General features: G+C 39.4%; 1 protein-coding gene and 1 pseudogene across 3 annotated transcripts in view; one reads left to right on the forward strand and one right to left on the reverse strand.

The window, feature by feature from the left end:
- The window catches only part of TTC1 (tetratricopeptide repeat domain 1), a 47,408-nt gene that overhangs the window by 19,605 nt on the left and 9,475 nt on the right, over window positions 1-18,328 (reverse strand). For all 3 annotated transcript variants that reach the window (XM_045503140.1, XM_045503133.1, XM_045503148.1), the window contains exon 3: window positions 537-597. In XM_045503140.1, coding sequence (XP_045359096.1) covers window positions 537-597 — 61 coding nt within the window. The remainder of the gene's footprint in view (window positions 1-536; window positions 598-18,328) is intronic.
- LOC123611333 lies at window positions 5,269-5,875 on the forward strand (annotated as a pseudogene).

The raw sequence follows: 18,328 nt of genomic DNA on the forward strand, positions 1-18,328 counted from the left end.
TTTTTACATTAATGAAGGCAGCAGCCTTTTAACTTTACAGGATAGTTTTCCAATGCATCACTTGAAGAGTCTGCCCTCCTAACTTTTAGATCTATAGTGGATTACAGAAAAGAAAAAGTATGCCTGTGCCAAGAGACATGTGGTAATTGATCACCATCAGGTGAGAATGATCTGGACCTGGTGAAAAACAAAATTTCAAGGTGCTGGGAAGCAACACTGTATTGTTAGTAGTTTAGGTCTGCTAGTTGTTCCCAAATGTTCTCTGGTGTTTCTTCACACTCTAAAACAGAATGAGGACGCAATTGATTAGACATCGGTGCCTTACCTCCTTTCTTTTTTTTTTTTTTTTTAATGTTTATTATTTATTTTGAAAAGGAGAAAGAGGGAGGGGGTTGAGAAAATCCAAAGGAAGCTCTGTGCTGTCAGTGCAGAGCCCAACGCAGGGCTCAATCCCATGAACTGTGAGATCATGACCTGAACCAAAACCCAAGAGTCAGATGCTTAACTGACTGAGCCACCCAGGCACCCGACCTTACCTCCTTTCTTAAACTGCGCGTTCCCCTCCTCCTTTAGTCTAGTGCTCTCTTCTCTTCTCTTCTGCAAGAGATCAATTACATCATTTCTCACAATGTTATAAGTGAGCAAAAAGGTTAGTTTTCATTAGGCTTTTAACAGGAAGTAACCGATTTTGTTTTTTCAGCTTGACTTTTGAGAACTGGTCAGTTTTATCTAAATCTCAAACAGATACAGAGAAACACCTGACCATCTGGCAAATCATCAATTGCATTCTTGATGTTTAAAACACAAAACCTGGGTTTCCGGTGTTTAAATATTTTGCACGGAATAGTAATTTAGGTATCATTTAATTTCTCTTTACTCAAAATAAAACTAAACAACATACCCACTGGCATGCACACCTCTGCAAATTCAAATTCTGAATCTGCTACTTGTTAAATGTATTTTGGACAAGTTCCCAATCCTTCTAAGCCTTAGTTTCTTCCTCTAAAAAATGAGGCTTTATAGTTTTATGGGTTAAAGTGATAAGGTGCAAAAAGCACCCAATACACTGCCTCGTAAATAAAGGCACAATAAATACGAGCTATTACTTTTCTGTAAAATAAGTTATTTAATATATACTGAACTACAAGTGTGGTTTACATGATAAAGATGACCTACAGAATGCTGGTAGAGTGTGTTACAGGGAACAAAGCCCATCTGCAGGGTCAGGGCAATATTCTGTTAACAGGATAACACAAGGAAGTCTGAAGAAACCGAGATAAATAAATCTTTAGTTTCTGAGCTGCTTCTAACAACTCAGAAATTCACACAGATGGCCAAGCACCCATCATACTCAAAGGCAGAGTGAATGTTATTCCGCAAAGATGCACATGCTATCCCCATGTGCTTTGCTTCCAGACCTAAACATCTTAGCAATACGGTTGGCACAAGCAGAGTTGGCAGAAGTGCCTGCCTGCCACCTTCTGAAAGAGCTTGAGAGAGAGAGAGAGAGAGAGAGAGAGAGCGTGCGCGCGCAAGCGCACACATGCAAGTGAGGGAGAGGGGCAGAGAGAGAGAGAGAAAGAACCTTAAGCAGGCTCTCTGCTCAGCACAAAGCCTGACACAGAGCTTGAACCCATGACTCTGGGATCATGACGAGAGCTCCCGACTGAATAAAAACTTCAAAGGGAGGAAATACAGTTAGCAGCTTATTTCATGCACAGGAAAAGCATGGAGCCTTAACAACTAGGACTCTTCAGATTAGGAACCAAAGAGGGGCGCCTGGCTGGCTCAGTCAGTTAAGCGTCTAGCTCTGTATTTCGTCGCAGGTCATGATCTCACAGTTCATGAGATGGAGCCCCGTGTTGGGCTGTGTGCTGCAGCGTGAAGCCTGCTTGGGATACCCATTCTCTCTCATTCCCCCCTGGCCCTCACAATAAATAAATAATACATACATACATACATACATACATAAATGCTTTAAAAAATGTATATATAAAAAAAGATTAGGAACCAAAGTAAAAATATGTCTATAGATTTGTAAATACACTGTTGAGACCAGGGTGCTTCCCAAATGCATTATTATACTCTAGATGATGAAGCTCAGTAAAGAAACGAAAAGGTGAGTATAAAATCAATCTCATTTTTATGGTATCTACTATGTGTCAGATATACGACAGATACAATAATTCATTCTAAAATATAACATATCTGGAACAGGGCTATTCTAAGGGAATACAAGAAAATAATATGGGTGATGGTGATGGGAATCAAAATATAAGAATATGGTCACACTTCGTTACCTAGTATTACCTAGGAGAGAGGTCGTAATGTTCTCTATGGTATCACAATTTATGGATGCAAGCAAAAAAGACTGTATCTTAGGTAAAAAAAATTTTAATGTTTCTATTTATTTTTGAGAGAGAGAGAGAGACAGAGCATGAGCAGGGGGCAGGGGCAGAGAGAGGGGGTGACACAGAATCTGAAGCGGGCTCCAGGTTCTGAGCTGTCAGCACAGAGCCTGATGCGGGGCTTGAACTCACAGAATGTGAGATCATGACCTGAGCTGAAGTCGGACGCTCAACCAACTAAGCCACCCAGGCGCCCCAGGTAAAAAAAATTTTAAAGAGGGAAGATTCACTGGAAAGATACTGGTACTCACAGAATCACTGGGAGGCCTAAAAACACAGGCTTAGAAAATGGGCAGGATTCAAGGCAGCTCTGTTAAGTCAAGAAGCAAGAAAGCATTAACTGTCTTTTTATTTATTTATTTATTTATTTATTTATTTATTTATTTATTTATTTTCTGGGGGGGGGGGGCGGGGGAGCACAGAGCGAGAGCAAGAGTGAGAGAGAGAATCCCAAGCAGGCTCAACATCATCAGCACAGAGCCCGATGTGGGCCTGAATCCATGAACCACAAGACCATGACCTGAGCCGAAAGCAAGAGCCAGACGCTTAACTGTCTGAGCCACCCAGGCTCAGTTAGGCTTCCCTAACTGTCCTTTAGTGGAAGGGCTGTAATAGGAGCAAATAAATCCTAACTATTTCCTTTTCTTTGCCCCAATCGAAATTCAAAGTCTTGGTTAGGAGCATCCAATAAGCCAAGCATAGCTCACATACCTTGGCTGTCAGAGAATGGAATGAGGAACACGGGGTAAGGCCACTGAACAAGACTACAATGCATAAGAATTCTTCCAGCTAGGAAGGGGAGTTGGATGCTGGAAGCAAAGAAAACTCCGTAACAAATTCGGCTAAAAGTTTTTTCAAGAAGACATACAGATGGCCAACAGACACATAAAAGATGCTCAACATTACTAATCATCAGGGAAATGTAAATCAAAACGAGACATCATCTTACACCTGCTAGAATGGCTAAGATCAAAAAGATAAGAAATAACATGTGAAGAAAAGGAACCCTTGTACACTGTTGGTGGGAATGTAAACTGGTACAGCCAGTGTGGAGGTTTTCAAAAAACAGCCATGATATGGAAGCAACCTAAATGAATAGATAAGGAAGATATGTTATATATACACAGTGGAATATTATGCAGCCATAAAAAGGATGAAATAGTGCCATTTGAGACAATATGGATGGACCTAGCAGGTATTATGCTAAGTGGTATAAGTCAGACAGAGGAAGACAAATACCATATGATTTCAGTCATAAGTGGAACCTAAACAAACAAAAACAAATGAATCAACAAACAAAAAGCAGAATCAGACCTATAAATACAGAGAACTGGCAGCTACCAGTGAGGAGGGGTGTAGGGGGTTGGGCAAAACAGGTCAAGGGCAGAGGGAAATACAGGCTTACAGTTATGGAATGAATAAGTCACAGGATTAAAAGGCACAGCATAAGGAACATAGTCAATGATATTATAATAGCAATATATGGAGACAGATGGTAGCTACAATTGTGGTGAACATAGATAGCATAATGTATAAACTTGGTGGATCACTATGTTGTATACCTGAAACTAATGTAACATAGTGTGTCAACTGTACTCAAAAAAAGTTATTTCAACCTTGAAGAGCCAAAGCAACCCTGACAGAGAAGAACAAAGCTGGAGGCATCATGGTCCGATTTCAAGCTATATTACAAAGCTATACTAATTAAAATAGTATGGTATTAGCATAAAAACTGACGCATAGATCAATGGAACACAGAGGCAAGAAATAAATGCATGCATATGCAGTCAATTAATTTATGACAAAAGAGCCAAGAATATACAATGGGGAAAGGACAGTCTCTTCGATAGATGGTGTTGGGAAAACTGGACAGCCACATTGTGAAAGAATGAAACTGGACCACTGTCTCACATTCTACACAAAAATTAACTCACAATGGATTAAGACTTTAATGTAACACCTGAAACCATAAAAAATTTCTAGAAGAGCACACAGGCAGTAAGTTCCTTGACATAGATCTTGCTGATGATTTTCTGAATCTGACACCAAAAGCGAAGGCAAAAAAGGCAAAAATAAACAAGTGGGGCTATATCAAACTGAAAAATCTGCTCAGCAAAGGAAACCATCAACAAAATGAAAAGGCAACCTACTGAATGGGAGAAAATGTTGGCAAATCATATATCTAATAAAGGGTTAATATCCAAACTATATAAACAACTCATACAACTTAATAGCAAAAAAACCAATCAGATTAAAAAATGGGCAGAAGACGTGAACCTTTTTTCCAAAGACATACAGATGGCCAATAAGTACATGAAAAGATGTTCAACATCATTAATCATCAGGGAAATGCAAATAAAAACCACAATGAAATACCACTCACACTTGCTAGAATGGTTATTACTTAAAAAAAAAAAAACAAAAAACAAAAAACAAAAACAAGAAACAAATGTTGAGGATGTGGAGAAAAGAACCCTGTTGGTGGGAATGTAAATTGGCACAATCACTATGGAAAATTGTATGGAGTTTCCTTAAAAAAATAAAAATGGAATTACCATATGACCCAGGAATTACCACAGGACCCATATTCCACTTCGGGGTATTTAGCCAAAGAAAATGAAAGCACTAACTTGAAGAGATATATGCACCCTTATGCTCACTGCAGTATTTACAATAGCCAAGATACGGAAACCTAAGTGTCAGTCAATGGATGAAGGGATAAATTGTGGATTGGGCCTCATTCCAGCCTCCTTCTAGCTGCCACCTTGCACCCCCACGTGTGACCACCTTAGCTCAGTTGGTCTGCCCAAGACTCCCTGAGCACTAACCCTAGTCCCCTGCTCGGTTCCATTTCTGCCCCCAAAAGATGAAAGAAACTATCACGAACCAGGGTAAACTTGCCAAACTGCAAGCAGAGTGTGCAGCTCACTGAAAGAAGGGGGATCACGGAATGGCGACATGATAAAAAAACTTCAGTTCTCCTTAAAGAAGTTGGGGGTAAACAGTATCTCTGGTATTGAAGAAGTGAATACGTTCACAAACCGAGGTATAGTGATCCACTTTAACAACCCTAAAGTCCAGCCATTCTTGGCAGTGAACACTTTTCAACATCACAGGCCATGCTGAGACAAAGGAGCTGACAGAAATGCTCCCCAGGATCTTAAACCAGTGCGGTGCAGATGGTCTGACTAGTTTAAGAAGAGACGGGCTAAAGCTTTGCCCGCACGATCTGTGGATGGAGAAGAACCATTAGCCACCAGAGAGGAGGAGGAGGATGAAGTTCCAGATCCTGTGGAAAGTTTTTGATGAAGCTTCCAAGAATGAAGCAAACTGAACTGAGTCAGCTTCTGGAGAAGATAAAACTTGAAGAAGTTACTGGGAGCTGCTATTTTATGACTGTTTTTTAAAATTCTGTTCATAGATCTCTAATATTTTTAAGCCCAAGCCTCTGGGACAATGCAGCTCTTTTTAGTTTTTGCTTATATGCAATTCATTCTTTGCAGTGAATTAAGCTGAAGAAGCCTGGGGATAAAGTTTGAAACAAGGTTAATAAAGTTCTTTGCCTAGTAAAAACAAAACAAACCAAAAAAACAAGAAGAAAAAGAAATTGTGATGTATATATACACACAACTGATTATTATTCAGCCATAAAAAGATGGAATCTTGCCATTTGCAATAACATAAATTGATCTCGAGGGCATTACCCTAAATGAAGGAAAAGATAAATATGATTTTTCTTATATGTGGAACCTAAACAATAAAACACAAAAAAATCCCAAGCTCATAGAAACAGAGAATAGATTGGCAATTGCCAGAGGTGGGGTTAGGGGGTGGGAGACATGAGTGAAGGGGGTATGAAAAAAAGATTATAAAACAATTTTAATTAAGGTAAAATTACAGCCCTATAAATAACAGCAAATTCATGGTCGGTTTTTAATTCATACACACAAAATGCATAATTGGCCAATTAGGTTCTAACGGTGAAAAGTTTGACATTAGAATACATATTAATGTAAGGTAGCATATTAATAAGTTAAAAGAGAAAATTACATAATCATACGAATAAATGCATCACAGGTCCTAAAGGTCTTTAATATATTTTAAAAGGCTATTGCAAAACCAAAAATTCTTTAGAGAAGAACTCATCAAGTTACTAGAGTTTAATATCCATTCTGAACTTTCAGTCTCTGTTTTAACTCTAATTTCAAGCTACTTTGTAAGCTATAATCTGTTCTCCATTGCAAACTCATCAGGAATGTTTTATGAACACAGATGAATCACTCAGACTGCCAGATCAGACTCGTGTGGGGTGTTGTGTGTGTGTGTGTGTGTGCACTCGCACGCGCGCGTATGTTAAGAGTTTAATCACTCTTTGGTAAATTTAGAACACTGACATACCAGTAGGCAAAACTTAGATCCAAGGTATACCAGAAGGAATTAATGATGATGGCCAGCCTGAGCAGGCAGTCTGGGAAAAGCTCACAGTGTCTTTTTTCAAACTATATTTTTTTACTTGAGTGTAGCTAACACACAATGTTACATTAAGTTTCAGGTGTACGACACAGTGATTCCACAAGTTTAAACATTATGCTATGCTCAGTGTCTCTGTAACCAGGACTAAAGGTTGAACTGGCAGAGGGAAGAGATCCAGATCATATTTCTGAAGCCAATTATTCAAAGGAAGGCATTTTATTTTTTCAGCTGACAAATCACAACTCAGTGACCCATTAAGTAGTAAACACTGGAAAAGAGCTGCTGTTTCCACAGATTGTGTAAATTGAGGATTAATGCAATTATCACTATCATGCTGAATATCTCCTTGGAAACAGCTAAAAATAGTACATTTAGGAGAAAGCTGCACTACTCCCAGCTGTGCCAAGGGACTATCTTGATCCCAGTACAAAGACTAGGGTTTATGCTGCTGCCAGAACATTCTCTTTCTCCAAAAGACGGCACGCATACTGTGTAATATTACTGGAATCCAAGCACAGATTGTATCATGAGTCTTATTTAGCATGCTAAATGCCAAGAACATACACACATAAATGAGCTGGTGGTGTTGACATTCAGCAGCATTATCAGGTTCAAACTGTTCCAGGTTTTGGTATAACATATAATGTGGTTAGGAGCCCTGTCATATGTCTCTACAATGTCCTTTTTTTTTTTTTTTTTGAGAGAGAGACAGACAGACAGACAGAATCCAAAGCAGGTCCCCATCTCTGAACTATCAGTGCAGAGCCCAAAGCGGAGGGGCTCGAACTCACAAAATGTGAGATCACCACCTAACTGAAGTTGGACGCTTAACTAACTGAACCACCCAGGGGTCCCTTAAAGTAAACTTTATATTCAATGTGGGGCTTACATTCACGACCCCAGAGATCATACTTTACTGACTGAGCCAGCCAGGTAGGTGCCCTTCCACAAGGTCTTTTAACACATTCCAGAGGCTTCACAGAGAAATATCTGCTCTAGAATTTTATTTCCATAACAATGGAAACCAAAGAAGTTTTACAGAGCTCTTTACTCAGTACTCCTCCCCATCATGGAAAACTCAGGAAGAAACAGTGACATTATTCTGCATTGTAAATCATCACAGGAGCTGTCAAGGAAAACCCCAAAGAGATAATGCTCCTGATGAATGGAGTTTATTTCAGCAGTTATTACCCCAACTGCAAACTTTTCAGCCTGGTGTTCAAAATTTAATATAACTTGTATCAGGATATAGCACATTACTTCTTAAAATCTGCAGTCACATACATTAGCTCATTTGCTTTTTGCAGGGCAATTCTCAGATGTGAGCATGAAAGTATTAAATGACCCATTTTACAGGTAAGAAAATCAAGATCAGATATCTCTTGGTTTTCTATTTTTTTTAAACTACATCAAACTTGTATTCTAATCTTCTCCACCTTACCTCTCACTACCACCCAACACAAGTCCTTCCTTCAGACAGTCTGATCTCTTCACTGTCTCTCAACACCTACCACGCTTATCTTTTATCCTTCATTCCATTCCTTTGTATATGCATCCCCACCTTGGAATGCACTTGTTTCTCTTCCGTATTTTCTTCCCAACTGTTTTCCCAAAAACAAAATTTTCCGGGTTTTCAAAGTCACACAAACCATATGTCCTCCCCAGAGCCACCTTTCGCTTCCTTCCCTGCGTGACCTTTCTGTGAATGCACTGTACCTGGTCACCTCTAATTTGGTATATATTACATAACTATATAATTATAACTATATAATACATATGTGTACAAACACTGCAGAATGTTTGGAATGTTACTTAATGCTTCAATGGGTAATACAACATTGTGCAGCCTTCAGACCAAGGCAAGAGGGGCCCCTGTCCAGGCCCTTGGCTGATTGCACCTTTCCTCCCAAGGGGCTCCAGGATTTAGACCAGGCTCCTAAATCTCCCAGCTCACTTCCAGGGGTTCCTATGGGTGGACTTTGCTGCCAGTGCATACCGTGTTCCAGATGTGATACTTTGTACTACGCCTGCTCCAGCCTTGGAATCAGCCATTTTTCCAAGGAGTCCTGGATCCTTTTGATGGGGAATGGTATTTAGAAACCAAGATCTGGATGCTAGTACGTTCCCTGTTACTAGCAAGTCATTGTTTTTAGGTCCTCTCAGTAAGAAATCCAGGAGATACAACTTTAAAAAATAAAAAAACAAAAATGCCACAAGTCAAAGAATACATAAACATGAAATCTTGTATGCAGTCAGACAAGTGAACACCACCAGATTCTTCCTCACTTTCTCCCACACTGAAAACTCTGGTTCCCAGTAACAGCAACATATTTACTCATTTGCTCTATCCTAAAATTAACAGAAAAGTCCTGAAGTTACTATATGAATATCAGTACCTATGATGAACCTACTATGTAAAGTTCAAGATTTCATTGTAGTTCTTTAAAACAATTTTTTAAATTAATTTTTTATCTTAGAGAGAGAAAGAAAGAGCACGTACACAAGCAAGGAAGGGGCAGAGAGGGAGAGAGAGAATCCCAAACAGGCTCCGAGCTCAGCGCAGAGCCTGACACAGGGCTCGATCTCACAACCATGACAGAAATCAAGACTTGCATGCTGAACCTACTGAGCCACCCAGGCACCCCTCATTGCAGTTCTTTGTAACTTTAAAATATATCCTACTAAGGGTGAACAGCCAGAGTACTGTGCTTAAAGTTACTGGAATTATCTTTTCTATGTGATCAAGTTGATCACATTAATTTCATTCTATTTGTAATCCATTTTAAGGCTTAATTTTTTCCTCATCCTTTCTGGTTTAATTTTAATGTATAAATATTTGAACAGATCAAAACTCAATACTGGATGGGACTTCTGATGTGGCAAACGTAAAAAATAACTATAAACTGGACAAAATGATTAACACCAGCCATTTCAGTGTCCTAAAAATTGACTAAAAGCTTACAGCAAAGTGAGTAACACTCGTGAAAAACTACTGAACTTCAGAAAACAGCCGTGAAATCTGTGGCTTCCTTGCAAGGACCTGCTCCCCTTCTTCCTCCCATCATTTGACACCGCAGTTCTTTAGAGCAAGGAAGGCCATGAAGAACCAGCAGCACCACTGCTTGAGGAGTCTGAGCTGATTCAAACCGGAGGTGAAATAATCCATGCCCAGTGGTACTGTCAGAAATAAGCAGCAATCTGAGTGGTAAGCAAACAGGGAAGGTCAGGGGTCCTACTAATCTGTGGTTGTGGCCCTGGCTGGGCAAATAAGGGACCCATGGACCAAGCAGAAATGTAACAGGGAGACAGAAGAGGCAGTCACAGAGGTACCTGATAAGCTCTCCTTGTACCCCTAATGGACTGGAGATGGTGCGCATGCCTGGTAGCAATGAAGAGGACCAAAGCTATTCATGCACGCTTGTCCTATCAGGAACCTGTGCACCTATGCTGAGGAGACACAAGAGGGTCCAGCTGGGCTGACCTGAAAATTCCCTAAAATTGTAATACACTTCTAAATCCACACACAGATCAGTAGGTGGAAGCCTTGTTGGTTTGAGCTGTTTGAACATAATCTCTGACCAGTTATCGGCTGACCACTAAGCTGTACAGAAACAAGAGCAACCCCAAGAAAGCCATACTTAAAAATATCAGCAAGAAAAGGACAAAAACAAAACCCAGCTGAGCAGAGCTGTCAGTGGCCACACAGACACCAGGAGAAATGGACTGTACAGCTTGAGACTAGGTAAAAAGCAACAGTTGCAAAAAAGCAACAGGAAAAATAATGCAAGCAGGGAAGGTGGTGGTAGAGGACAGAATCCAGAGCTGTTACATCCCTACTTAAAACGTCCAGTTTTAACAAAAAATTGTAAGGTATACAAAGAGACAGAAAAATCTGACCCACAACCAGGAAAAAAAAAAAAAACAAAACAAAAAGAGCAGTAAACAGAAATATCTGAATATCACCGATTTTAGATCTAGCAAAGACTTGAAAGCAGCTATAAACATGTTCAAAGAACTAAAGAAAATTGTGTTTAAAGACTTAAATGAAAGCATGACAATGATTAAAAAAAGAGAACCATTGGCACAAAAACAGACACATAGACCAATGGAATAGAATAGAAACCCCAGAACTAGACCCACAAACGTATGGCCAACTCATCTTTGACAAAGCAGGAAAGAACATCCAATGGAAAAAAGACAGTCTCTTTAACAAATGGGAGAACTGGACAGCAACATGCAGAAGATTGAAACTAGACCATTTTCTCACACCATTCACAAAAATAAACTCAAAATGGATAAAGGACCTGAATGTGAGACAGGAAACCATCAAAACCCTAGAGGAGAAAGCAGGAAAAGACCTCTCTGACCTCAGCTGTAGCAATTTCTTACTTGACACATCCCCAAAGGCAAGGGAATTAAAAGCAAAAATGAACTACTGGGACCTTATGAAGATAAAAAGCTTCTGCACAGCAAAGGAAACAACCAACAAAACTAAAAGGCAACCAACGGAATGGGAAAAGATATTTGCAAGTGACATATCGGACAAAGGGCTAATATCCAAAAATCTATAAAGAGCTCACCAAACTCCACACCCGAAAAACAAATAACCCAGTGAAGAAATGGGCAGAAAACATGAATAGACACTTCTCTAAAGAAGACATCCATATGGGGGCGCCTGGGTGGCGCAGTCGGTTAAGCGTCCGACTTCAGCCAGGTCACGATCTCGCGGTCCGTGAGTTCGAGCCCCGCGTCGGGCTCTGGGCTGATGGCTCAGAGCCTGGAGCCTGTTTCCGATTCTGTGTCTCCCTCTCTCTCTGCCCCTCCCCCGTTCATGCTCTGTCTCTCTCTGTCCCAAAAATAAATGTTGAAAAAAAAAAATTAAAAAAAAAAAAAAAAAAAAGAAGACATCCATATGGCCCACAGGCACATGAAAAGATGCTCAACGTCACTCCTCATCAGGGAAATACAAATCAAAACCACACTCAGATATCACCTCACGCCAGTCAGAGTGGCCAAAATGAACAAATCAGGAGACTATAGATGCTGGAGAGGATGTGGAGAAACGGGAACCCTCTTACACTGTTGGTGGGAATGCAAATTGGTGCAGCCACTCTGGAAAACAGTGTGGAGGTTCCTCAAAAAATTAAAAATACATCTACCCTATGACCCAGCAACAGCACTGCTAGGCATTTATCCAAGGGATACAGGAGTACTGATGCATAGGGGCACTTGTACCCCAATGTTTATAGCAGCACTCTCGACAATAGCCAAATTATGGAAAGAGCCTAAATGTTCATCAACTGATGAATGGATAAAGAAATTGTGGTTTATATACACAATGGAGTACTACGTGGCAATGAGAAAGAATGAAGTATGGCCCTTTGTAGCAACGTGGATGGAACTGGAGAGTGTGATGCTAAGTGAAGTAAGCCATACAGAGAAAGACAGATACCATATGTTTTCACTCTTATGTGGATCCTGAGAAACTTAACAGAAACCCATGGGGGAGGGGAAGGAAAAAAAAAAAAAAAAGAGGTTAGAGTGGGAGAGAGCCAAAGCATAAGAGACTCTTAAAAACTGAGAACAGGGGCGCCTGGGTGGCGCAGTCGGTTGGGCGTCCGACTTCAGCCAGGTCACGATCTCGCGGTCCGTGAGTTCGAGCCCCGCGTGGGGCTCTGGGCTGATGGCTCAGAGCCTGGAGCCTGTTTCCGATTCTGTGTCTCCCTCTCTCTCTGCCCCTCCCCCGTTCATGCTCTGTCTCTCTCTGTCCCAAAAATAAATAAACGTTGAAAAAAAAAAAACAAAAACTGAGAACAAACTGAGGGTTGATGGGGGTGGGAGGGACAGGAGGGTGGGTGATGGGTACTGAGGAGGGCACCTTTTGGGATGAGCACTGGGTGTTGTATGGAAACCAATTTGACAATAAATTTCATATATTGAAAATAAAATAAAATAAAATATAAAAAAAATAAAAAAAGAGAACCATGACAAAAGGACAAAAATTATTTAAAAGGAAAAAGTTGAAAAGTCCAATAACTGAAATGAAAAATTCATAGAAAGGAGATTTGAACTGGCATGAAAATTAAATAAAATTCAAGGTAGAGCAATAGACACCCAATCTGAAGAACTGAGAGCAGAAAAAAGATGGTGAAAAATGAAGAGCCCTCACAATATATGTGTTGAGAGTCCCAGAAAGGGGACAGAAGAAATAGTTGAAGAAATAATGGCTGAAATCTTCAAAATGTTGATGAAAAATGTTAATCTAAAGATCCAAGCAGCTCAATGAACCCCAAGTACATAGATCCATATCTAGAACCACCAGAGTCAAAATGTTGAAAGACAAAGAGAAAATCTGAACGAACAGAAGGAAAACAACTTATCAGGTTCGGAACAACAACACTATTATTATTATCTGATTTCTCGCCAAAGAAATCAGTGTGATGACATACTCAAAATGTTGAAAGAAAAAAACTGTCAACCAAGAATTAGATATGCAGCAAGACCGTACCTCAAAATGAAGGCAAAATAAAGACATTCACAGATAAAGACAGAAATAGTGCTACCAAACCTCCCTTACAAGACATACTAAAGGAAATCCTTTGGACTGGAAGGAAATGATACCAGACGGTAACTCAAATCGACATGGAGAAATGAAAAGCTTTAGAAATGGTTCTACAGGGAGACCTGGGGGGCTGGCTCAGTCAGTTAAGCTTCCAACTTTGGCTCAGGTCATGATCTCACAGTCTGTGAGTTCGAGCCCCACATTGGGCTCTGTGCTGACAGTTCACAGCCTGGAGCCTGCTTTGGATTCTGTTCTGTGTCTCCCTCTCTCTCTGCCCCTCCCCTGCTCATGCTCTCTCTCAAAAATAAACAAACGTTAAAAAAATTTAGAAATGGTTCTATAAATACATTATTTTCTCAATTTCTTTAAAAGACAAAAAAGACTAATTACAATACTTTGTGGATGAGTTTACAACATATAATTGATATAATGTATATGACAATGGTGGCACCAAGGAAGAGGAAACAGTTATCCTGAAGCAAAATTTCTATATTTTACTGGAATTACAAAGTGTTAAACTAAACTAGACTCTAATAGGATGCATAATATAAATCTATACAGCAACCACTAAATAAATTTAGCTAAGAAACAGTTTAAATATTAGAAATATTACAACAGTACACTAAAGAATTATCTAACATAAAAGGCACTAATTTTAATTTTTAAAAATTAAATTTAAATTTTAAAATATTTTTAATCCCCTTGCTATCAAGAATTAAGACACTTGTAAAGAGGATGACCTTGCTTTAGAACATGTCATCCAGTCCCAGAGAACTCACCTCGAGTTGTTTTGAGAACCATGTTAAAAATAAACCTTTACTGGGCACCTAGGTGGCTGTTGGTTGAGCATCTGACTCTTGATTCTGGATCAGGCCACGATGTCATGGTTCATGAGTTTGGGCCCAGTGACAGGTTCTACACTGACAGCAGGAGTCACTTGGGAGTTCTCTCTCTCCTCTCTCTGCCCCTCCCCCTGCTCATAGGCATGTGCTCTCTTTCAAAATAAACAAACATTAAAAATAAATAAATAAATAAATAAACAAACAATAAACCTCTACCTCACTGAATCAGGGACTCGCACCACAGATCTTCAGTTGTTTTTCTATAGGTAACCCAAGGCCATTTTCCACTGAATTAGCAAAATGAGTTCTTTGCAGACAGACTAATTCAGTTTGCAAATGTTTAAAATCTATTCTTTGCCTTCACAAATATAGGTATGCTAGGATCTTATTTTATTCTATTTTCCAGGGAACAATGTTCTTGGATTATAGGGTAAAAGTATTTCACAGAATAGAGAGAACTGTATTTTCTTAAAGACAAAACAACTTTGAAGTATTATATTGCAAAACGCAATCCCAACAAACATTCTATACTTTTAAACTAATCAATTATCTAGTTATTTCTTATTTTTTGATGTGGGGAGGAGCAGAGGGAGAAGGAGAGAGAGAATCTTAAGCAGGCTCCACGCCCATCACGGAGCCCGACACAGGGCTTGATCTCATGATCGTGAGATCATGACCTGAGCCAAAAATAAAGTCAGACAGTTCACAGACTGAGCCACCCAGGTGCTGCTCTCCAGTTATTTTTAAATTTCATCACCACTGAGGGGCGTCCGGGTGGCTCAGTCCATGAAGCGTCTGACTTCAGCTCAGGTCATGATCTCATGGTTTGTGTATTCGAGCCCCGCGTCGGGCTCTGTGCTGACAGCTATGAGCCTGGAGCCTGCTTTGGATTCTGTGTCTCCCTCTCTCTCTACCACTCCCCTGCTCTCTCTCTCTCAAAAATAAATAAACATTAAAAAAATTAAAAAAAAAATTCATTGCTACTGAGATCTTTCAACGGTGATCTAACCCATGTCTAAATGTGGTTACTTTGATTAATGATACCACTATAAACTAAGTTAGGTTTTAACTGATAATTTAACAGGTGGAAGGTGAGCATTTGGGAAAAAAAAATACAAACTCAGTCTGAGTTGATATTAAAATTTAATCAAATCATTGAGGCAAGAGTAGACTTTTAAAAATGGTGCTGGGACAACTTGGTAGTCATTTGGAAAAAGACAAAACTAGAATATATGTTGCATCTTACACAAGAGCAAACTCCAAGTAGACTGGAGATCTACATATAAAAAGTGAAACCATGTAAGTATTGGAAGAAGATATAGGTGAATTCCTCTTTAATCTCAGTGTGAGGAATAGCTTTCCAACTGTAACTCAAATCCTAGAGAATTTAAGTTGATACAACTTTAATTTTGGTGTAAACTGGCAAATGTCAGAAGGTGCTCCTTAATCCCTTACTAATCATGAAACAACCACCTTTTCAGTGCTAGCTAGGAATATTCTCTATTCTTAAGATCAGTGAATACAAAAGAAACAATTTGGAGCTTATAAATGTATACTCCTTCTATTATTAAATGATAAAAACTTGCATTAAATACATTTAAAAAATTCATTTAATGATCCTGCAATGATCATAGATTTAATAGATAACAAGGAGAAAATCAAGAGATTCACACCAGCAGGTTAATTTCCATATTGTAAATCTATCAGCAGGTCTCTGCTTCCCCCTGCAGTTTTGTAAAGTAATTGCTATAAAATAAACTTTTAAGTCAAGCACTGTGTTCAAAGATCACATAATGGTCAAAGAGAAGGTTAAAAAAGCCACACACTTACTAAAGGGTTGGAAAATGGAGGCACAAGTACCATTGCTGCTTCAGTCTTATCTAGGTGGGGTGGAACAACTACACACTGAAAGGACTGGAGACACCCATCCTACAAATGATCCTGAAGGGAATTCCTTTATCATTAAAAGAAAGACAAGCTTCAGTTTTGTTTTCTTTGAAATCAGACATCATTTGCTTTACACATACAGACATATTTGTTTTTTCCACAAGTTACTTTTAGAAGTCTTCTAGGGAGTCTGGAGGGAGGTTCTCTGGATTTGAGCTGTAGTGAGACTCTGACCTCTCACTAAGTCTTATCTTTCTCAGGACAGATGACTGACCTATAAGGAACTAATCCTGGAAATATTTCCTTGTTTCTTAGTTCAGAAAGTTCTATTTCCCAAAATTCAATTTAATAGAAATAAATTTCCTTATTTTAGTACTGTTTAAATTCAGCCCAACAAACCTTTTATAGAACCTGAGCGAAGAGGAAGATAAAAGAAAAACATCCCATGAGTCAACTCTTCTGATGTGAGATGCAGTCAGTATACTGGTTATACTTGCGTTTTGGAAGCTTGGTCGTATTTGTCAATCTGGCTTTCTGTCTCCCAAAGAGTGACCACAGTTCTACCTATAACAAAATGACCTGGAGATGTTTGTTAAAGCAGATTCCTGGCTGCCAACTCACAAGTCTGTGCTATCACACACTTCTCAGGGCTTTGCATGATTAATAAATTTCCTGTGACTCTTAGGCACTATACAGTTTGAGAACCATTGATCTACATAAAGTGATCTTCCTTAATAAACACAAGGAACGCTGAATGCCACTTTAACTGTTTCATCAGCAAACAATCTAAAATTATCCCACTAACTTCCAAATGTTTTGGGAGTAAAAATTTTGGAAAAGTTATTTCCCCTGACTTAAACTCAGGATCAGAAATCTAAGGTCTTTCCAATTCTTAAATTCTAGGATTTTATTTAATCATTTGTTAACAGTGTTCGTTAAATCCAATACTAGTAAACTTTAAGAAATTAATAAATATGGCAACCTTAATTCAAAAGGATGCCCATTAAAAAGGAAAAAACAAATCAGAAAGAGTTTTGTCATAAGGTTAACAGAATATGCAGGCCACTATAGAAAAGTTACTGAAAACTTTCTGGAAGCAACCAGAAGAACGTTCCCTGCAAACAGGCCCACTGCTACAGCACCATTGATAACAATTATGAAAATAATGCAATGAGAAGGCAGAAACATGGAAATCAAAAGGATTAAGTACTGTGAGATTAAGGAAAAATGAGAGGGAAATAACTGATGAAGAACTTCTGTTCCAAACAATACTTCAATAATGGTCTCTGGCTAGAGATAAAGTCTTGAAGGAAAGAATAATCCTTTATGTCTTCAGAGCCTAAGGAAAATGTTTTAAAATCCCAGAAATCTTGGGGTGCCTGGGTGGCTCAGCCGGTTAAGCACCCAACTCTTGGTTTCAGCTCAGGTCATGATCTCATGGTTCGTGAGTTCAAGCCCCATGTCAGGCAGCATGGAGCCTGTTTTGTATTCTCTCTCTGCCCCACCCCCATCCCCCAAGAGCTCTCTCGCTCACTCTCTTTCTCTTCCTCTCAAAATACACTTTAATATCCCAGAAATCTTGTGCTCTGAGTCCACATTTACCAAACACAGACTTCTGTACTTAAATGGATCTATGGGTGTACCTATTTACAAATGAATACCATGGGCAAACAACTGGTAGGAGGGAGCCAACCCATTAAAGTTAACTACCTCTGCACTTTGGCTTACAAATAAACTTTTCATTTATAGCAAGAATTACATCACTAGAGCCCTAATGAACTCTAAGTCCCTCCATCTTCTCCATATTTGTAAATGGAATCACCATCCACCCAGTAGCTGAAGCTAAGAAATCATGCTGTATACTACTTTGCCCCATTGCATGGAACATTTCCCTCTCTGATTGTCACACATTTGACTTTTTCCCTCCAAGTCTTTGCTGATCTACAACCTCTCCAGAGAAGGCTTTTCCTGATCAGCCAATCTAAAGTAGTCCTCCCCATCCTTCCAACCCCACCCCTACATCACTTCATCTTAAAAATTTTTTATACCTCCCAACTAGCATATAGCAGCTAGGAGAGAAGAGAAACCCTCTCATTCTGTTTACCACTGTATCCTTAAGGGCTTCAAACAATTCGTGGCATGTGGAAGAAATCCAA

Source organism: Leopardus geoffroyi, chromosome A1 (genome assembly GCF_018350155.1).
Source record: "Leopardus geoffroyi isolate Oge1 chromosome A1, O.geoffroyi_Oge1_pat1.0, whole genome shotgun sequence".
In the NCBI taxonomy this organism is placed as follows: domain Eukaryota; kingdom Metazoa; phylum Chordata; class Mammalia; order Carnivora; family Felidae; genus Leopardus; species Leopardus geoffroyi.